The sequence below is a fragment of the Colletotrichum phormii genome (assembly GCF_030913505.1).
Source record: "Colletotrichum phormii strain CBS 102054 chromosome Unknown BDP81scaffold_34, whole genome shotgun sequence".
Lineage (NCBI taxonomy): Eukaryota > Fungi > Ascomycota > Sordariomycetes > Glomerellales > Glomerellaceae > Colletotrichum > Colletotrichum phormii.
Window position 1 is genome coordinate 351,760 of NW_026851476.1, and position 20,588 is coordinate 372,347.

A 20,588-nucleotide genomic window follows, 5' to 3' on the forward strand; every position below is an offset into this window, starting at 1 on the left:
GACAGTTGATAGGAAGAGTACAAGGGCATTATCCTTCCAGGTGAATTGGTTGACCTATTTATTAGTTAGTTAGTTAAGTAAGCAGGGTAGCAGGCAGGTAACTTACCTCCCCATCTAAAGTAGGGATATAGTGTATTTCGCCCTAAGGAATACCCCGTCCCTCAGTCTTTTTCTCAGTAACTAGGATCTTATCTATCCTACTATCCTTCCGGCAAGTACCAGAAGCTCCAACTTGCTGATTTCGTAGGGTACGAAAGAGCCGTATAGAGGCAAAAAGGTTATTAAGAAAGACGTGGTAGGTTGCAGCTGGAAGTAGGGAAATAAGGGTAGTTACTACCTGCTGCGTTGGTGTCAACAGAGCCAGCTTTCCAGCTGGGCTGGCTGGGCGTGGGGGACTAATGCGTATAGGCGCTTTCCATGTACGTGCCAGAGCCACCGTATACAGTAGCCAGACTGCGCAAGGATCCAGATCTTATAGGTTAGGATAGGTTTTGTTGGAATCGTTGTTATTTCTAGAGATCGACCTATAAATCGGACCATAGCCTCATTAACTATAAGATCTGAACCAGTTATATAAAGGGAATCCCCAGTCTCTTAAATATGGGCTGACCACTAATTAACCTTCCGGTATACATCCGGCATTTAATCTTAGGCCCGGCCCCGGCCCCGGCCCTAGTAGGGCTGGCTAGGCTGGCTAGGCTAGAATTCAGCAGTATTGAATATTCGTAGCTGCTAGAGTAATAGTTAGAATCGGTTTCTAAAAATAAATCGCATAAATAAGTAAATAGGATCCTCCTTTTACTACTAGGCTTGTAAGGGGCTGGCCCCTAGGCTTATTAAACGTAGAGGTGCCGTCGATTGATTATTCTAAGCTAAGGAGGAAAAGGAGGAATTACAGGGTGTTGCGGCCTAAACGATTGGTCCCGTCATGGCGTAGCTATATATGCAGAACAAGGGACAATGATGACCGGAGTCATCATTATCGAAGCTTTTGCTTTGTGCCACAGTTGGTTGCCTTGACCTGCTCGTAACACAGGGGTTCGCATAGCTATAGTATAATATACCCGGACTTGGCAGTATATTACGGCAGAATAATAGCTCCGGTAAAGCCGGATATCTCGACTGGCTCCGGCCTGCAGCATAACCGAATATAATAATCTAATATAATAATCGGTTATTACAGGTCGCGGTCGGACAACTTCCCAGCAGAGGGGTGTGCGTGCGGCTCCGGCAAGGCCGGAGATCTCAACCGGGCTCCAGCCCGTGACAGGTTAACCAGTAGTTTAATAATCTAGATTCCTTATAGATCCCTATGTATAATAGGATTCCTAAAAAGAGGTAGATTTCTTCTATTAAAGTCTTCCGCTATGAATTCACTCTTACTGTTCTAGTTAGAGGGCCCTGCTTTAACGGTGCTGTATTTATCCACTGGGCCCACTGCTCAACAAGGCCCTGCGGAACGTATTGGACGAATAGGTCAAGCGGGCTTGCTAGCAGCTCCCGTACCTCTTGGGCCCGGGCTGGCACGTCAAAAGGCTGGAAGGAGCCCGGAGGTCCATGCTCGGTAGCCGGAGGTTCGTGGGGCCGGACTGTTGCCGCGTCACAGCGCTCTGGCGTATAGCTTGTATTATAAGTAGCAATAAGGTCTTTTAAAAGGACCTTAATTACTATATAGCTGCGTATAGAAGTAATAGAGGTACTAGAATTACTAGAAGACATCGTAGCATCAATCAAAATGGTAGTAATAGTAGCGATAATAGGTAAAAGAGTATAACTTAGAGGTAAATGACGTGTCGTTAAGTACCCCTCTGAATGCGGGGTAATAATGGGTAAATAATGGGTATTTTGAGCCTTGGCAAAAATGGAGCTATTCCGCACCCGATGGGATACCTTATGGGAAAGACTTGCCTGTTGCAAAAGTTGTTAATAGATAGAGATTGCGACCATACGAGTTAAGGCCCCTTTCTGATATTGAGTATTATCCAAAAGGTCGAGCTCCTAGGGATTGACCTTTTGCCAAGCGCACGACTGTACTAATTATCCCAAGCCAAAACGAACAAACCAGGTTATAGAACCGTGACACGTCCAGCCAAAATGGTTCTAGTCTACTCATTCTGAGTCCGAGGAACCCGGATATTCGTACAAGAAAGTACAGTTCTAGTTTTCTTGGCTATGAATACTTATTGCATGTACCTATGTTAACGAAATATCCAGCCAGTAAAACTTTCTGCGATGGACTGACCGGAGTGTGATTACATATTGTATGGGTCGGAGTGACCGAAGGTGAATAATGCCTGCCCATTTGCCTTGCCTTACATGCCTCTGCCCTCTGTCGTTACTAATCAGATAAATCAAGGCGCCTCTTTCGGGGCCGGGAGCGAGCGTCAGCACTACTGCAATTTTGAAAAGCGGCAACAAAGACAGCATGGCCAATGATAGAGGGCCTGAGGGTGATCCTTCGGCCCCATGTCACCGGCGCTGTGACTAATTCCCGTATTTCCTCGGCGCCGAAATAATGCACGTCACTCCGGGATTTCAGGGTTGATCTTCGAAGTCCGCCAATTCAATTTGACTACATAAAGCCTGACCTGACTTAGTCCCTTGATATGATACGGATAGTATTGGTATTGAGGCATTCAGACATCACTTAGCATCCTAAATTCGCTGAACTATACCGTCTTTGAATCATACAACAAAAGTCTCTTTCTCATCTCAATATGGCTGATTCATTCCCTCGCCGGCGTATCGTCATTTCGAATCTCGATCTCGATTTACCCAATGATGGAGCCAAGACCGAACCCGGAGTTGAGGTAGTCACCGATAACTTGGTGACAGAAAACATGTTCGACGGTCTCTTGCAGAGAACCAAGATTGGGACCGTCTCGGCAGTACCTGCCAGCAATGAAGGACGGTGTGTAGCATCCGGCTCCCCAGAATTAGATGAGTTGTGATTGACTTTTACAGAGGTCTGCCAGCCTTTGCTGATGTCACTGGAAGTGGGATAGTCCTGCCAGGTGGAGTGAACGTTTACTTCTTGGACTTGGCCCCTGGATTCACTACTCCGATGGTATGTTGACGTTCTTCTTACCATAAGTTTTGGCAAATGGATCAAGATTACTGCATTGATGGATGTACTGGCCCAAGTCCACCTTAAGGCTAATCCAACCTTTTCAGCATCGGACCCCATCAGTCGACTACGTTGCTGTCAACCAGGGAACGCCTACACTTATTACACCGAAGACTGCTTTCAGTGCCGAGGATGGCAAGGCTGATTACGAAGAGACAACCGAGAGCCTACTTCGACCAGGGGATGTTGCCGTTCAACGTGGTGCTATGCACGCGTACGTTTTCATTTTTCTTTTGACAAATAATGTGAACATTTTGACGACCAGAGCTAATTCATATTCGCTGCAATAGTTGGGCGAACAGAACTGACGAGTGGGTTCGCATGATCGGCATGGTCATCGACGCAAAGCCCTCCGAATCTGTGTTGGATGGAAAGCAGTTGGAGCTCGGCGAAAAATGGCTTCAGTGAGCACCTCAATTATAGCCGATGTTGTGCTTTGAGAGTAGAGAGTCTCGATGCATCATAAGAGGTGAGCTGAGATGGCAGATGTAATGTCGAGGCAGTAGAGAGGGGACAAGCTTTTGAGCATTTGCGAACAACAATACGCGTCTGAAGAAGGTATCGATTTCAACGTCATTGTTTAACTACTCAATGTATGCGTGTCTCTAGTCTTTGTTGTTCACCCCGGGCCGCGGGGTGTATACAAAGCAATCCCTGTTGTAGAAGAGTACACCCGTGCCATCCCCTTCGTCCACCCCGTCTTCTACAGGAACATCGAATAGCTTGCATTCTTTGGCTGTTGATTCCCATGAAAAGGACTGACATCGAGGTGGCCGACGGCCGTCGGTGCACAATTCCCAGCATTCGTATGTGTTGTCAAAGTCTACCCCGAGACCGTAGTACCCGTATGCGGGCTTGATGCTGCCCTCAACATTGCAGGTCGCGTTGGTTGGAGCCTGCGGTGGCCAAGAAGCGAGAGCGTTGACAGCAAGTGCCAAGGCTGCGAAGTAGCGGAGGGCTATCATATCGAGTATGTCCAAGTTGAGGAGCGTTCGATAGTGTAATGCTCGATCTGTCTCTCGTGCCGCCGAATGAAAATTAGCTGATCATGGGAACGGCGGTCGATAGCCTCAACTGGCGACGTGAATGCAACAACTTACTAGTTTTTATAGGCCAAGGAGGAGAAATTACCCCGCGTGCCACCTACGTAGTAAAGAAAGTACGTGTGTTTCTCTGTGGACTCGGCCAGCTTAATGCAGCTGACAAGAACACAATCATGGTCCAATTGATGTTAAGTACATACAGCCAAGCCTCAGCTCGTATTCGCTCTTGATGCTTGTCTTTTGGAAGCTGACTTGCGCTATAGTAGCTGGGAGAAATGGCGGCCTCAAGGCAAACTTGATTCGCGGCCATGGAGCAACGTGACATAAGAATGAACTGATCACATCCATCCATCTCCGGATGGTCGCCCAGGTTTGCATATTTGGTATAGAAAAAGAAATCACTCATTCTTTAAACCTCCAAAATTGTTAATTATCTCAGGAAGCAAAACCGACGTCAAAGTCCCAAGGAAAGTAACGCACTATACCCGAGCCTGGAACCGACCTTCGGACAGAATAGAAACAAGTTGAATTACCGTTATAAGTGCATCCAGATTGTTAGCTGGCAGTCAAGTGTTGTTGTCATGAAGGCTCACGTCTAGTCCTGCATCGAAGACGAAGCGAACGCCGAAAATAAGTTACAAGTAACTTGCGAAAACTAAAGGCATGTTTTAAAAGCCGATATATCATACCAGCGGCTAGGCTCACGAACTACTAGACTGTGAGTGAAATTTTGAGGTAACTCTATGGAGAGAAGTCATGAAGAGCCGCGGGGTTTTTGAACTGGCGTATGTCGGATTTCAAGGGCCTCGTACATCTTATCAATGCATTCAACCAGCAGTTAATATTCAGGTAGTTACCAGTAACACTTGGCATGTTGGCCACGAAGAATACTTGTAGACTTGGTCGCCCAAAAAAGAGTGGACCAGTCCGGAGGTTAGTGGGACTCACCAACGGCTTCCGACCCGCCACTTACCGCTGCCGGCGATGACTTCACCACCCGAGCTTCCACCTTGATCCAATTAAGTGACAACAAAGTGCTCACAGTCATGATGACTATGGGACTATAATTTTGACTGCATGTGCTTCATGGAAAGCGGAAAATGTTTCCCGCTGCACTGGCGTTGGAGCTGGTCACACGAGGAACTACTCAGTACGGACGTCGCCGCGTGTAAACAGGGATGAGCCTAGATGAAGCAGGTCGCGAGACTCTAGAGTATTGCCAAATAAGGCTCTTCCGCCGTCAACTGGTGCAACTATTCTATGGAAATGCCGTCACAAAACCGGCATCCATTGATTGCCGCAGGGCCTTTAATCGGCAATCGGAACGCATCGTCACTGCCAAGATCTACCGTACAACGGATGAACCACATTCTCTCTTATCCGCGGACATTCACCTTCCTCATTGGACAGCCTAGCGCCACATTGCATGATTTGGAAAAAGATTGTGACCTCCCCCTTTGGTTTCTGGCAGATCCCTGATTCAATCCTGATTCTCAAGTTGTCAATAACTTTGACTCCGTACCAAGGATCTGGGTGGTGGCTCTTACCGACGGGATGTTTTCTAGCGGAACTCCAGTGGAGTTTAAGCGGAGATACGCTGGAGTTTCAGTTCTAGATCTTCATCACTGAAAAGTACGCATCTTGTATTTTTATTGGTAGCATGCGCAGCTCCCGCGAAGCTTGCTGGTGCAAACTTGGCAAGCTGTGAGAAGTTTCGTGTAGACAGTTGCCATCAGAGCGAGGTGGCTCCCCGGCCAACGTCCGATGCCGCAGTCGGAAGGGAAACTGGCCATATCAATCTGCCAGATGGAGCCCGGATATCAGGCCCGTTCTTTCACCCACCTTCCTTAAACTCATGGCAGACCACCATGACGAATTTGAGTCTATCCACACACACACTCAACCTCCCCCCCCCCTGGATCACCTGGTCGCCACATCTGATAAGATTCTCCATACCCTAGACCAAGACCGGTTTTGGGGCCGGAATCTGAGGAGCATGATGCCTTTTTTACGATGGCAGGACTCAAAGTAGACTCCTCTCGTGCCCCCATCCTTAAAGTGCCTACGCGTTAAGTGGAAGGTAGTGCTGACAACAGGATTGTTCAAGTTGGCGGAACGGTAGAGGAAAGTACCTCGAAGTGATCGCGAACGTAAAGCTGTTTGCTTGTAGACCTACAAGTACATATAAATACAACGATCTCAGCCTTACCAGGACTTAAGCATACTTGTATCCGACGGAAACCAAAAAAATCTTATCCTATTGTGGAATGCATGTGCCTTGTGTAACTATGGAGCTTCAGCTTGATGCTCCTTCCTCGGTTTCGCTCTGTCACGGGAAATCACCATGGTCTATGTGGTCTCGACAATGACGACCAGGGTTTGAGAAACGTACATGTAAAGTACTTATAAATAATATACCATCATGCAGGTCTAAAGCCAATCTCGCGCCAACATCGATCTTCTCACTTTCTCAATTACAAGAAACGTAGCAGCGGCACTTCTCAGACTGTAGCTATGTTCGCCAACCTTCTTGCAGCGGCAGCTATTGCTGCCAGTCATGCTGTCCATGCTTCTGCCTCTGCAACTCCTAGTCTGCTCCTATTCTCAAAGACGGCCGGTTATCGCCATGCAAGGCACGTTTCTGATTCTCGGTCTCTTATGTTCCTCGTCTAAGCCAGTTATCTGAGCTTCTAGCATCCCTCATGGAATTCAGCTTGTGAGCTCTATTGCCAATGAGAAGGGCTGGTCAGTCGCGGCAACGGAAGACTCTACGATCTTCACAAATGGAAGTTTGTCCGCATACAGCACTCTGGTCTTCATTTCCACGACCGGCAACTATTTGTCAACCAACGAATCCGATGCCTTGAACGAGTTCCTACTCAACGGTGGTTCTTGGCTAGGCATTCACGCCGGTACGTCTTAGCTGATGCATCTAAACGTAGTGGTTAGCCCCCATATCTGACAGTTTGAACTGCAGCCGGTGATTTCGGGGATGATATGCCCAACTGGTTCAACAAGCTTGTTGTCGGACAGGTAAGATATACCGCCTGGACTCTGCCCTCTGGAAATTGACAGCTTTACTGACCACGCTATAAGTTCCGATCCCACCCGTGCGAGACTGACGATATCTGTGACGACGCGCAAAAGGAGAGATACCCTCCCAGTAAGCCAACACTCATCTCCATCGCCAATCCTGTACAGAACTTTCCTAACGCCTCCTCAATCTAGATGGCAACATTCGTCCGGACACCGATACAATTCTCGACTTTGACCATCCCTCAACCTCCGGTCTCCCGGAGAGCTACAACCGAACAGACGAGTGGTATGCGTACAAAACGAATTCTGCTGATGACTCTGCATACAAAGTTCTCGCAAAGGTGGAAGAGACTTACATCGACGAGATTACTCTGTCGCCGGAGCTTCAGCACATGCCTCCCATGCACTCAATCTCGTGGTACTCCATGTGCGAGGGCGTGGCTAGGGCGTTCTACACTGGTATGGGTCACACTAACGAGTCTTATTCTGAGGAGTACTTCGTCAAGCATGTTACCGGTGGGTTGGAGTGGGTCACCAGCACTTCAGATGAATGAGTGGGCACAAATTGAGGGGATCGACTGGTCTCCATCAGGGGATGATTCAGTCGTGGTTTTTACGGAAACTTCCCTGTAATCAGAAAAGGGTTCGTTATCGCATTCTCGGCAAGAGGATATCTGGCCGATGACACCTCGCTGTTGAGTAATTACAAGTTTACAACTTCCAACAGTCTGATGAAAACTCGATTCACATTCTGGAGACTAAAGTAGTCATGCACTTGTGAGAGTATCATCATACTTCGTGCCTACCGGACTGAGACATGGGCTTCGCGTTGCGTGGTAGGGTTACTGAGTCGACAAGATTAGGTCACATTCATTATGTAGATAAGACGTTTTCACAAGTGTAAAAAATGCGCAAGGTTACTTCTACCTAACAGAAGATGAACAGATACATGTAATTGGTAACGATGAGATCTTTGACATTTAGATGATGACAAGAACCAGAATTAGTTGAAAGAGATGCCATCTGACGGAAACTATATGTACCCACAACTACCTAAATGCAGTAGAGGGATCTCTCTTTTGTATATGGCGCAACGGTACAATTCCGAATTCTGTCACCATCCATGCTAGTCCGGCGCCAACGTAACTGAAAGTAACTTTCCGTTCACGGGTTGTCTACCTAGCCTGCGTCCATTTATCGGACGTTTAGACTCCATTGCAATCGTAATAGCCTAACCACAGGTTGCTGCAAGTCGAGTCGACCTGTGTATTGTACGAGAGGAACTGCTCAAACGTGATGCCTTCGCCGTTGTGAATTGACCAGCAGCTGTCGTCAGAGTTGACCTGGTAAAAGGTCTTGCAGTTGGAGACAATGCCGGACAATTGGGGCCATGGGCCAGTGGAAGAAGGAGTCGTTGGCTGGGTGTTACCCTGTGTCGTAGTGGCCGCACCAGGCACGTGGACGCAGACGCAGTAGTCGAGCCAAAGGTTTGTGCAGTCTGTTGATCAACGAGTTAGATTATTTGAGAATGAGGAATGAAAACAATCCTGCGCATCAGCGTTGACTTCGGTGTTCTAGCTCTTGAACTGTGCAGTGCTGATGCGGTACTTGGATGAGATGGCATCGCAGGAGCCACCAGAGGAAACCTTGTAGAAACCGTCAAAGTTGGCTGCGAGCCCGGTAATAGCTGGAGAGTTACTGAAGCGGAAGCAGTGGTTGTTGTAGAAGGGGAAGTGGTACTATTTAACGTCTTGGATGTAGTCGACGTAGTGAGGGCAGTGTTTTTGGCAGTCGTATTCTTAGACGGTGCCGATCACGCAGTACGACTTGCTGGTGTTCAGTGTAGGAAGAGTTATTCCAGGGTTCAACTTTTGAAGATCACATCATCGACGGACGGTCCCCAACTAATCGGAAAGGTTGCGCAAATATCGCTTTTGCTGGCGGCCGTGGAGAAGGCACAGTCGACGGCGTGGCGTGAGTGGGCTGCATTGGCAGAGACTAATCCAGAGAAGATTACGGCTGTGGCTCTAAGTTGAGTGATTTGCATCTTATTGAAATATTTAATGAGAACGGAGACTTGGAAAAGGGGGAAGAGGACTAAGGGGTTGCTGATGATGGCGATGAAGAAACACTTTGGGGCGGTATGAAGGCCTTGGTCTTATACTTGCCTCCAGGAGATATCATTCTCTCTTTTAAGAATACACTTGAATCTCGATAAGTAAGATCCTTCAAGGCAGAACTGCATAAAGTATCTACTTGACGACATTGACGGCATCGCACGTCCGGTTTCAGGAACAGGTAGTTCGACTTTGGAAAGGATAGTGCAGGAACTATCATCATCCTCCTCCATACACAGGCAAACGCCCATCCCCGGTGAATGAAATCGAAACTCGAAATCCGTTCGATAAAGTTTTGGGTGCGGCTTCGAGCATCCGGTGGCGTCAAGGGGAGAAAACGGTTCAGAGTTGCTGAGACTTGTCACTGAAGTCTCTCAGGTACGACCTTGCAGCCAAGCGCCGCGTGCGAGATCATCGCTTGATCCTGCTCCCGCTCATTGGCAAGGCTGCCGAGAAGGATTCAATACATGTATTATGTAGGCACTCGTAGCAGGGATGACTAGAGCAGCTGGCCTATCAACTCTGTTGGTTGCTGTCGCCATGTAGAGAGGACTGTTTGCGCCAAGCCGGCCAATCGGCACCAACGTGACCTCTTTTGCCTTAATTTAACTACTCTCTCCTGTCACATAGGCAAGCATTGAACAGACAAGCTGGTTTGAGCAGGATTGCAAGAAATTTCCCCAGACTGTGAGGGTGGCCAGGTACTCTTCTCGCCCATCCATCTGTATAAAATTTCAGGTTCTGACTTTTCCGCGCCTCTTTTCCCTATCGCAACAACATCTTTGCCTGCCTGTCTTGCCCCATCAAACCCGAGGCATCGAACATCGTCTGCTACTACCCATCAAGCTTTCATGCTTGATAAAGCGTCAGCATGTATGCAATATCCTGGACGGCCTGGTTGTGGTCTCTTCTGGCTTGTGTCTGGACCATCCTCGGAGCTGCCACCGTCGCCGCGAGCGACCATTCGGGCATCGTGGAAGTTGACCTCATCTTCCCCCGCAACGATACATACGCGCCCACGCCGGTTTTGCCCATCATCTTCGGTTTCCGAAACTCGCCGTTGGCGCCGGGTCTCGCTCCCAAAATCGGATTCTCGATATGGAACTACAATAATAAGAGCGATTCAGTTTAAGACCACGGAGTACGACGTGAGATTTGCCAACTTCTCCAGCAGCGACCCATACTATGAATACCGCGGATTCGTCATGTTTAATGTTGAGGGGACCTGGCAGATCAGATACACCGTGGAATGGTTCAGCTGCACGGAGGATTCATTCAAGTACCCATACAAAATCCCCAGCAATAACACGTCCAATGCCATCATCTTCACCACCAAGAACTCCGGGCAAAGTGTGGATCTTGTGGCCGCTACAAATGGGCAGAATTGTTCGTCCCATGGGGGGGTCGCTATCAACGTGACTGATACTCTTAACTCCACCGGAATTTCAAAGTGGCCAGGCGGCGGTACGTGTGCTGTGGCGGTATCATCAACGGTCACGCCGGACCCTTGCCAGATCAAGGTCAGCGAGGCCGAGGCGTCAAGCATCTCCGCCTCTGTAACTGCTCGGGCATGCGAGGCTCAGAATCCACCAATCGAGTGTCCTTCGGGAAACGATGGTGACGAAAATGATGCTGGTCATGGGTTGGTTGTTGGAGGATTGGTGTGTTTGGCTGCCGCATTGGGTGCGATCTTTCATATTTTGATATAAGGAAGGGTTGGATTGTATTTGCAACCTATACCAAAATGACTGAAAATGGAAGCTTTTGTGAGAATTGAAGCCTCATAGATGTTACGTACAAGGCATCCAAGATCAGGCTGAACAAAAATCTCCTGCGTCGTCCTCTCGTGCCTCCTGCATGTAGTTCGGAGGTGACCGTACCTGAAGGATCTAACTTAGATTACTACTGCGGCCAATAGCAGGAGGGTTTTAGCCAAGCCACTGCCGGCCTTTGCTCTCTGATCAAACAGATGCGCAAGTACGTTGATCACGGCACGGCGAGATAGACGGACCCTTCACCATGTTTGGTCAGTCTGGCAAAGAGCCGACGCCTAGATTGTCGAGATCACGAGCGACAAACGCCGTACCGGCCGCGTGGTGACGAGTTGCCTCGATGCCAGCAGTAACAGCGATGTGCTCGTCTACGATGACGGCGAGTACGTCGCCTACATGAGCGCCAGTACGAAGAAGACCCGCGCGGCGCTCTATGCTTAGTAATATGGCTTGGGGTATGGGCGGCACCACGGACTGGGCGACAGACTTACAGGAATACCACGACGTGCCCGCGCCCGCAAAGGAACTGGGCGCAATTCAAGCAGCTCGCCGCGAGCGGGTTGGCTCCCAAGTCGGATTTTACGCGTAATAGCAACTGGACCGAGTTCGACTGCACGCACATATACGCGACGGACCAGCTTCACCGTGACGTCGATGAGCTCTGGCTGGGTCTCGGCGCCGACGCGGCGTGGGAGGACGTTGTGAGAATTTGGGAGGATATAGATAGTGGCTATAGCAACACCTCGCTCCTCAGCTCGGTGCACGCCACGCTCAAGATCGAGACCGGGGCGTTGGACTGCGGCAGCCTCCTGGGCGTCGAATGTAATACTGACGGTTGCTCCAAGGGCATGGACGGCGATTCCTCGGGACCAGCGGCGCAGCTGATCTGGATTTCGCTCGTCATCACCCGGAATATCCGCGACAAGCATCATTATGCTCTGTACAAGGCCGCTCCAGGCGTCGCCGCGCTCAATGACATGGAGAACACGTTTGCGCCGATCCCGCCTGAGGAGAACGATACCTGGCTGCTCCTCATCGATCTCATCACTCTCGGAACTCTATCCGCCGCTGGTCCCTTCTTCAACACGTTCCTGACGTCTCTGCCCAAAAGCACTGATCGGCCGAAGCTCGCTCAACCATTGCCAAAGACCTGCTGCCCAACCAGGGCGAACCAGACTGGAAGTTCGAGGACCAGGACAAGCTCTCCAACTACATGGGCCAATTCATCGATGACTGGGCCAATGCCACCTCCCTTACCCTCAAAAGCGTCTTTGACGGCACCCCCGACTCGGTCAGCCTACTAGGCAAGGCCATCGCCGACGGCAAGCTGTACCCCAAGGACGTCAGCCCGGACCCGGGATCTAACGAGCTGCTACAAAACGTTCGAAAGTCCATCTTCGGCTGCGCCATCCCCGCAATTTGGCACGCCTCGAGCGCGTGGGCGTTCGTCATCAACTCGGGCTACGGCTGCGACGCGTCCAACCCGCTCGACGACTACCTCTCTGATGACACAGTGAAGACCACGGGCGCGTGCTAAAACAGGAAGCTGTATTAAATCGCCAGCCCGGACGGCGACGCTTATGAATGCTTCGATGGCGGATGCCTGGACAATAAGTTCTCGGCGCCCAAGGGCGTGGGCAAGCCAGGCGACAGCTTTGACGGTGTCACGAAAGAGGACCTGATTGCTGGCGCTGTGCGTACGTATTTGGCCAAAATCGACGACAAGGGCGTGCAGGACGACCTCCTGGACGTGGACGTCACGACGCCAGGCTTCATTCGCATCTTCGTCTGCGGCGCTGAGCGCGCGTTCCAGATATGGGAAGGGACGACAAAGGACGTGGCAAGAGGCTTCGCCGAGAACTATCCATGCGACGAGCCGCCGGGCAGAGACAACTGCGGCGTGTCGTCAATTGAGGACCAAACGAGCGACGCGTCGCCGGGCGCGAGCGATTGTCGGCAGATTATCAAGAACATTGAGGCCGACGGAAGCACCGACTGGACGATTCAGGTCTTGGGGAGGAACCGGCGCGAGATTGCCAAGTTTGGCGGGTGTTCCTTTGGTGTTGGGGCGACCAAGGTTGATGGAAACGTCGACTTCACTGTCGGTGGGCAGGATGTGATCGATATCATCAACAATGCGATTGAAAACTTTGAGAATAATGATGGACAGGTGGGAGCCAAGGGAGACATGGATTGTAACGGGAACGTTCATCAACAGGCGGTGAAATGCGGCATTTACTTAGCTTGCCAGGACTTGGATGATGGATATAGGGTCTGAGTGCTGGCTGTAGTAACACATCACCTTGGCAACTGTTGTTCTTTGTAATCTACATTCTTCTGTAAGTATGTATTCAGCATTATCTGGGTCTTTGACTAGGTACCTATCAGATCATACATGCTACCTTCGTTTTCTGCGTAGAAATGACTCAATGCGGTTGACCGCGTCTTAGACTCTCGGTGAACGATTCTCAATGGGGTTTCTATCTCGGGCGGAGAATGGCTTGGCTGAATTATCACACAGTTGTGCCAGTGCGAACACATTGGACAACGCTGCAGATGAGCGCAACATGACGCGTGCATACATGTACAACCTTCATACTGAGCACTAGACCGTGAGTCTAGTCAAAGGCATCATCTCTCATGATTCTACGCTCTTCCATCTTCTAGTATAGGTAATCAAGAGTTATCGCGACTGAGTGAATGATGTCTAACCTGTTGTTCCTGGTTGGGTGAGACACGGGGATCCTTGCTGCTGCTGCTGCTGCTGCAGAGCGTTGTGCCACGCCGTTGGGCCTTGCGCTCAGGCACCGATACACATCGATCGAGCGACTTTGATCATATGCTCGAGGTGAGCCACCAGTGGTTACACTGTCTCGTGAGCTTTCTTAGGCTCTAGTGATGTGATGATTGAGTTGGTGATTCACTTCAAGAGCTGTTTTGAAAGTCTGGCTGTCTGATTTTCAAGAAATCGTTTGATGAGCTTGTTCCCCTCGATCGGGAGATTCCTGTGCAGGGCCCCTAAGCCATTCCTATTAATAGGCGCATCAACCCCTCATTCAGCTGATAGTAAGGCGGCTGCACCCGCACCCCCCAACAGTGCTAGCACAGGGCAACATGGACGGTCCTGGGCCAAGTTAGGCTTCATGACACCCTCTTTTTCACGTAGCTGTTGAAGATAACGAGGAGCTGAATTTGAGTCTCATTTCGAGTATGATATTGTCCCTCCGAACAACGTCAGAGGGGAAAGGGTGAGAGATAACAAACGAAGATGACTGATTGATCAGCAACCCCGGCATGCCGGTGAAATGATCCGTGCCGAAATGGCGGTGACAACAACGGGCCCTGTACCTCATGTACTCCTAGGGAGGGGGGACTCTGGGACAACTCACGTCTGGTTGGAATGGCGGCGGGGTGGAGACGAGAACCCTCACCGCGGCCATTAACATCGCGGCCGACGCATGGCGGTGGAGGTTGGGCATCATACACCGCGCATGATCCATAGTAGCGACGTGGCGGAAAAAGTAGAGAGAGGCAGCAGCCAGCCAGGAATCTCTTCATTCTGTTTGGTCTATTGCTCTCTCTGCTGCGACTCGCAAGCGTGGCCGCAGGTTTTCGACGAGACCGCCCTTCACGACCCTCGCCTCGCCTCGCCTCCCTCTCTCACTCACCTCTCACCTCTACTCCGTACTCAGAAAGCAGAGTCTGTCTCTACCCGAGTTGGTCCCTCCCCCTTGTTGCCTTTCGCCCTGCCTCATCTCAATCGTTCCGAGATCCCAAGCCCAAAGGAGTCCAGTCAGCCCCAGGTTTCTGCTGCTCGATTGTGGTTCTCGTGGTTGGGTTAAACCACTACCTAGGTACTGCGATCCCACCGCTCATCCCACACCCCCAGTCTCAGTCTCCGTCATGTTGCGATGATTTGACCCATTATCCGTACCCTTTCTCTTACCTACCTTACCTTACCTCGACCTTTTTTTTTCCTCTCTTGAGTCCCCGCCAGAGCTATCCATACACCATACATACAATTGAACCTTTAAACAACCCCCTTTAGAAACTCTCTTCCCTTCCTTTTCCTCTTCCCTCTTTTTCCTGTTCCTGGGATGTGTGGCAAGAGATGGTGATCGGGAACCGAGATTTTTCGACTTTCAGGAGTAAGAGTACCAAGAGCACTAAGAGTGACTCGGGGAACGGGGACGATGCGTCCATAGGCACGCACGAGAGCTCGTACGAGCACCCTCTGGGTAAGTACAACACATGGATCAATTGTCCTTGAAACCCTCTTCAAAAGGGTTCTGTCTTGTTTGCTAACATTGAGTCAATCTTCAGCTCGCAAAGGCTACGATATTGGCCCCGCGTCGAGATGCGAGGTGGGCGACGTCTTTGAGTTCCTCTGGGCAGACTCGCACGAGTTCGAGTGGGAGTGGAAGTGCCTTGGCTACACGCGCTTCATCGTCCTTCGACATAGCGACACGTTTCCGCATTACTGCGTGTGTGTGTAAGTTTTGATCATCTATAGTCTCCAACTGCTGGTATCCCTCTGTTGATGTGGTCGAGCTTGTTGTTGCTTTTTACCCCTCCTCATCAACACCCCTCATCCCACCACCCCCCCGTCAGCAAACCGACTCAACCCATTAGCAAGCCCAAAACTTCATCTCGCTAACCTCTGATCGTCGATACCACCAGTCCGATCTCCACCCCCACGAAAAATGACTTCCAGAAACCCGGAATCGACTCGAGCCAGCAGGGCTATGTCTTTGATGAAAACGACCGCACCCCGCCCTTCGACCGCCTCCCTTTCTCCCCTGTCGGTATGCAGCTGCGCCCGGGCAAGTTCCGCGTGAAGGAAAACTCTCGCGCAAACTACGCCGACGTTCTCGAGATCGACCACGATGCACAAGTCATGGTCGTCGGCGACGTCACGCGCTACTTCGACCGGGTGCGGAGGAACGTCAACAAGGCCGTCATGCGCAACGTATTGAAAAAGGCGTTGGAGCAGTACCGCCTGGGCAAACTCGTCGGCAAGAAGGGCGCCAAGCTCGAGGCGAGCGTCGTCAACGGCGGTGGAAGCCAGGATGACGAGGAGGAGTTCAATTTCGACGAGGAGCCCGAGGACGGAAGCGATCCGGACCATCCCGATGTGTTTCTGCGACCAGATGAGACATCGTCCGTCATCGAGAAGCGGAAACCCGATCGCAGTGAACGCAGTGACCGCAGCGACCGGGAACGCGAACGGGAACGCGAACGGGACCGGGACCGAGACCGGGAACCCCTCGTCAGCGCAGAAATGCCGCCCCCTCCGCCCCCGGCCCCGCCGCTACCGCCGATGGACTTCCCGTCCCCGATGCCGATGCAGCAGCCGTCGCCCCCGCGAGAGCGAGAGCGCGATGACGCGTCCTCAATCCGGTCCCACGCGTCTCGAGAGAGAAGGCATTCCCGGAAAGAAGCGCCCCCGCCGAGAGGCGAGGACCTCCCGCGGAAAATGTCGGATCACCACGTCGACGGCGCCGCTCGGCCGTACAGACAACGCATCGATCTCCCGCGATCCCGGAGCCATCGGGCCTCTGAACACGAGGTCTCGGGTTCAATGTACGACGTCGCTACGGCAAGGGCGGACTGAAAAAATGAGTTGTGACATTGGGATTTGATGGGTGATGAGATGACGCGCATTTCTAGGATGATGATTTGGTTACCATCGATCGACCGGCTCTTGAAACGGGTGCTATGAGTGGCACGACGGCGGCTCTGAATGTTTTTTTTTTCTCTCTTTTTTATGACACGTATCATGATTGCATGCATCAATTGCCTCTTTTCTTTCCTGCTGCGACTACAACATCAACATCAACAAATAACGAGAATCCGCCAGCATTCACGGAGTACAATTAGACTTGTTTCAAATTTCCAATTTTGCTTTTTTTTTTTCTTCCACATTCATCATGATCTACAGAAGATACATTACCAAAAGAAACCTGTACAAATGATAATCAGACTGCGAGTTTTGTCTCCTCTCCCCGCTCTACGATCAATCTCACGATGTTTCTAGCCGGCTAACCGATTTCGCTGTGACGATTGAAGTGTGATTTCTAGAATGCACCTAGAAGGAGATGGAAGGATGTAAGATTGGCTTGGGTAGCAATTTGGGCAGCAATTCAATAGTAATTTCCTGTCTGGGGGCCCCGGGGGCGCTAACTGCGGCTGTCTGCATCGTCATGCAGGATGATTCACGATCCTCTCTCACCAACTAGCCGGACCAAAGGTCTCATTCTCTCCCACCGTCTTCAGAATGGCGCCATACGTGGAGTCCTATATGCAAGTCACGATTAGTTAAAATGAGCTCGACGTCAGATAGCGTTGCCAGCGGATGTATTTCACCCATGGGCAACCGCGTTTCGCGGGGAGAAGGGGGAGGGTCCCAGTCCCGACTGCATGTGCACTCACCAAGGTGTTATATACGTCGACGTTTCCCCACCATTGCGGGATCGTGACGTTGGGCAACGTAATGGCAAAGAAGATGACAATGGTGCTGATGATGAGACCGGCGTCCAGCGCGGCGGCGGTGATGTAGTTGTACGTCTGCCACCACCCGTGGAACCTCTTGCGCACGCCGTGGTTGAAAATGAGCCCGACAATGGCCCAGCTGGAGAAGCTGAGGGGCGTCGCCGGCGGGAGCCACCCCATGGCGCCGAGCATGACGGGCGCGTGGAGGACCTTTGCGAACTTGAGGTTCAGGACCTTGGCTAGCACGTAGAAGACGATAGGCAGGCAGGCGCCGATGAGCCAGAAGTAGTTGAAGTTGTGGTAGATGGAGCCGGCGCCGAACATGCGGCGGGGGCCGATGACTCCCCATACGATGGAGGAGGAGAAGAAGGCTCGGCCGTTGGGGCAAGTGAAGTGTGCGTGTTGCGTCCTATGATCGCAATGTCAGATATCAATCCTGAAGTGAGTATTCACGAGAGTTTCCTTGAATAGACTTACAGCGCACAGCAGTTCTCGATGTTGCCAAGCGTCCAATTCATCACGGCAATCTGCACAAACACAGCCCAAATGGTGGCCACAACTTGGCACCAAAACGTAACTCTCGGCGGAATCTTCATGTAATGCGCCATCTTGAGATCGCCAGAGTACGTCTGCGCCTGGCCCAGCGTGATCGTGCTGTACACCTTGAAGATCATGACACCAATCGGCTTCCCGGGGATCATGAAGCCCGCCAAGAACGGAGACAGCACGTTGAGGGAGAGCCCAAGGTTCGATATGGCAAGAATCGTGCACGTGGGAATCACGAACATCATGGCCAGAAGGTTGGCGACGAAGAAGGCCCACCACGGCAGCTGGGAATCGTAGCCCTCCGCCGTCGCGAGACCGAGGCCGATGGCGAAGAGCAGGATGACGGCGTACCACCACTCCGGCGCGTCCACGTACTTTGTCGCGAGCTTGAGGTGGATGTCGGCTTCCTGGTTGCGCGCGGCCTTGAGGCGGTACCAGATCTCCTTGCCGTGGAAGAACCCGCAGTGGACGATGGCGGCGGTGAGAGCGGCGAAGGAGAGACCATAGTTGAGGGCAAAAGTGGGCGGGAGGAAGAGGGGCGAGTACTGCTTGTACTTTTCTTCCGAGAAGGTGTACCCCGGCCCGAGGATCTTGCTGACGTTGTAGGAGCTCTGAGTGTTGTCGTAAGTCTGCGAGGTGTTGATGGGGAGGTAGTCTGCGAAGAGGGCGCCTGAGTAGGCAGTTCCGATGGTGGGGATGATGACGAAAGTGAAGAGGCCGATCAAGACGTTGATGTGCGTGTGCGTAGGCGAGAGAAGGGGGTCGCCGAGGTAGGCGGACACATAGGTCCAGTCGAACGTGATGGGGATCAGAGAGAGGCCGGTGAAGCCTCCAAACAGCTGGTTGACGACGATGTTGTTCGGCTTGATCCAGGTGACAAAGGCAAACACCGACAAGCCTTGCCAGAGAACACCCGGGATCCAGTAGTAGCAGAACATACCCGCGAGGACATAGAAGAAGTAACGGTACCGGCTGATAACCCAGCCGTTGCTGTGCGTGCCGTCGCTCTTGCTCTTGTCGTGGAGGGCGTAGAATAGGGACGTGTTGGCGAACTGGTTGGGCCAGATCATGGCGGCCGGCCAGACGAGGAACCGGCGGCAGAGTCCCGCGAGGCCGATGCCGATGAGCTGGGAGCTCAGCGTGAAGAGTAGCTGGAAGCCCCATCCCAAGTTGATGTCGTAAAAAGGCTTGCCTTGCAACGCGAGGAGAGCGTCGGTGCTGTACGCGTAGCCGATGGAGACGTTGGACATGAGGGTGATGACAACGTGCTCTTTGATTGTGAAGGGGCCGGTATTGAAGGTCCATTGAACGCCGAAGGTGTTGAAGACCTTCATCGGCATGACCTTGGCCCAGAAACATCCGATTGGATAGACAAGCAATTGGACAATGATGGACGGGAAGTTGATGGCGGGACTCCTGTGAACAGTGAGAGAGGTCGTCAGTTATCGGTGTTCCTAACAACCCAGGTCTTGTTCATCTTGCTTTCACGTACCTCATACTCAAAAACATATTGAGACCACTCCCAATTGTCACGAAAATCATACCTAGAATCCACGCTCGAACCGTATTTGCGACTTCACCGCCATCCGTGTTGCGTACAGCAGCACGTACTTCTTCATACGGCGAGTCCTCCGTCAAGATAGCATCGGCAGCCATGATTTCCTCAGAGTCGCCATCCTGGAGCGCCTTCTTCACCATGTCGGCCTTCTCCTGGGGCAGATTGGGGTCCCATTGATGATCGCGCTGGAAGTCTTCGAGGTCTGTCGCCGCCTGCGTAACGTCCACGCTATGGTTCTTTTCGTCCGCCATGGCGGCTACTGGGTGTGCGACCGGGGTGTTGATGTTGGTGGCTACTGCAAGGCTCTACGCGACGGAGATTCACTGGCTAGATCGTCATACCTAGCCCAATGGCTGATCAATCTGAGGTTTCACAGGCGAGGTGGTGATGGCAGCTTGCGAGAGACCAACAGTAGCATATATGTTTCACGATACAGGTACGTACGCCTCCTTCATATAACTTGAGCCTAGGCGATCAATTGAACTCAATCATGATCCCAAGAGGGAAGTTGCCTACGTTGCCCGAAGGACGTGATAACGGTCACCAGGACCATCCCACCGTAACGTACCACGAGGTATCGTTATCATGGATAATTAATATTTTCTCCACCTCCCCGCTTATCGTCTTGAGAAGTCTTGTCCCGACGCGGCAATGCTTGGTCCAATTGGCGTTAAACCCAAAACAAAAAGTTCCCAACCGTCGGGGGAGGGATCCCCTTGACGACCGTCGGCACGTTGCAACCGCGTGACAGCCGAACGACTAATGGCAAATCTACCCCGCCGTTAGATAAGGTAGCAATTCCTCTCCCAACACGAAGAAGTAAGATACGGATAATGTTTGCCCATGGAAGATACGGATATCGTGATAAGACGGAAGGGGTCCCGCGGGGGGTCTTCC

At 51.4% G+C, this 20,588-nt stretch overlaps 7 protein-coding genes across 7 annotated transcripts; 5 read left to right on the forward strand and 2 right to left on the reverse strand.

Annotated features, from left to right (window-relative positions):
• The first annotated feature begins 2,533 nt into the window (after positions 1 to 2,533).
• Positions 2,534 to 3,933, forward strand: BDP81DRAFT_386002 (uncharacterized protein). Its single transcript, XM_060586997.1, has 4 exons — positions 2,534 to 2,911; positions 2,965 to 3,067; positions 3,175 to 3,341; positions 3,418 to 3,933. Exons 1-4 carry the CDS (start codon positions 2,718 to 2,720, stop codon positions 3,533 to 3,535), a joined length of 582 nt encoding a protein of 193 aa, XP_060438659.1. The 5' UTR covers positions 2,534 to 2,717; the 3' UTR covers positions 3,536 to 3,933.
• Positions 3,934 to 6,514: 2,581 nt separating this feature from the next.
• Positions 6,515 to 7,760, forward strand: BDP81DRAFT_507241 (trehalose utilization-domain-containing protein; the record flags this gene model as incomplete). The annotated part of the gene is made up of 6 exons (XM_060595678.1): positions 6,515 to 6,547; positions 6,607 to 6,821; positions 6,865 to 7,082; positions 7,148 to 7,203; positions 7,267 to 7,333; positions 7,399 to 7,760. 6 exons carry the CDS (start codon positions 6,515 to 6,517, stop codon positions 7,758 to 7,760), a joined length of 951 nt encoding a protein of 316 aa, XP_060438660.1.
• A 651-nt stretch (positions 7,761 to 8,411) lies between these two features.
• Positions 8,412 to 9,253, reverse strand: BDP81DRAFT_465943 (uncharacterized protein; the record flags this gene model as incomplete). The annotated part of the gene is made up of 3 exons (XM_060594343.1): positions 8,412 to 8,704; positions 8,843 to 8,904; positions 9,102 to 9,253. The coding sequence occupies 3 exons, from the start codon at positions 9,251 to 9,253 to the stop codon at positions 8,412 to 8,414; spliced, it is 507 nt and encodes a 168-aa protein (XP_060438661.1).
• Positions 9,254 to 10,001: 748 nt separating this feature from the next.
• On the forward strand, positions 10,002 to 11,480 carry BDP81DRAFT_441130 (uncharacterized protein). The gene has a single exon (XM_060591574.1). It carries the CDS (start codon positions 10,175 to 10,177, stop codon positions 11,030 to 11,032), a length of 858 nt encoding a protein of 285 aa, XP_060438662.1. The 5' UTR covers positions 10,002 to 10,174; the 3' UTR covers positions 11,033 to 11,480.
• Positions 11,481 to 11,540: 60 nt separating this feature from the next.
• On the forward strand, positions 11,541 to 13,388 carry BDP81DRAFT_507253 (putative necrosis-inducing factor-domain-containing protein; the record flags this gene model as incomplete). Its single annotated transcript, XM_060595679.1, has 4 exons — positions 11,541 to 11,600; positions 11,641 to 12,166; positions 12,244 to 12,625; positions 12,659 to 13,388. 4 exons carry the CDS (start codon positions 11,541 to 11,543, stop codon positions 13,371 to 13,373), a joined length of 1,683 nt encoding a protein of 560 aa, XP_060438663.1. The 3' UTR covers positions 13,374 to 13,388.
• Positions 13,389 to 15,072: 1,684 nt separating this feature from the next.
• Positions 15,073 to 17,007, forward strand: BDP81DRAFT_145417 (uncharacterized protein). The gene is made up of 3 exons (XM_060581886.1): positions 15,073 to 15,333; positions 15,419 to 15,587; positions 15,776 to 17,007. Exons 1-3 carry the CDS (start codon positions 15,207 to 15,209, stop codon positions 16,707 to 16,709), a joined length of 1,230 nt encoding a protein of 409 aa, XP_060438664.1. The 5' UTR covers positions 15,073 to 15,206; the 3' UTR covers positions 16,710 to 17,007.
• A 316-nt stretch (positions 17,008 to 17,323) lies between these two features.
• Positions 17,324 to 19,942, reverse strand: BDP81DRAFT_333751 (OPT family small oligopeptide transporter; the record flags this gene model as incomplete). Its single annotated transcript, XM_060585696.1, has 4 exons — positions 17,324 to 17,392; positions 17,528 to 17,996; positions 18,065 to 19,549; positions 19,626 to 19,942. The coding sequence occupies 4 exons, from the start codon at positions 19,940 to 19,942 to the stop codon at positions 17,324 to 17,326; spliced, it is 2,340 nt and encodes a 779-aa protein (XP_060438665.1).
• Between the last annotated feature and the right edge of the window lie 646 nt (positions 19,943 to 20,588).

Bases quoted from the DNA above. Each gene is read 5' to 3' on its own strand.
- BDP81DRAFT_145417 (XM_060581886.1), top strand. From the start codon at position 15,207: ATGGTGATCGGGAACCGAGATTTTTCGACTTTCAGGAGTAAGAGTACC. The intron at 15,334-15,418 runs GTAAGTACAACA...GTCAATCTTCAG, and splicing joins CTCGTACGAGCACCCTCTGG to CTCGCAAAGGCTACGATATT. The intron at 15,588-15,775 runs GTAAGTTTTGAT...CGATACCACCAG, and splicing joins CCGCATTACTGCGTGTGTGT to TCCGATCTCCACCCCCACGA.
- BDP81DRAFT_386002 (XM_060586997.1), top strand. From the start codon at position 2,718: ATGGCTGATTCATTCCCTCGCCGGCGTATCGTCATTTCGAATCTCGAT. The intron at 2,912-2,964 runs GTGTGTAGCATC...TGACTTTTACAG, and splicing joins CCTGCCAGCAATGAAGGACG to AGGTCTGCCAGCCTTTGCTG. The intron at 3,068-3,174 runs GTATGTTGACGT...CAACCTTTTCAG, and splicing joins CTGGATTCACTACTCCGATG to CATCGGACCCCATCAGTCGA.
- BDP81DRAFT_441130 (XM_060591574.1), top strand. From the start codon at position 10,175: ATGCTTGATAAAGCGTCAGCATGTATGCAATATCCTGGACGGCCTGGT.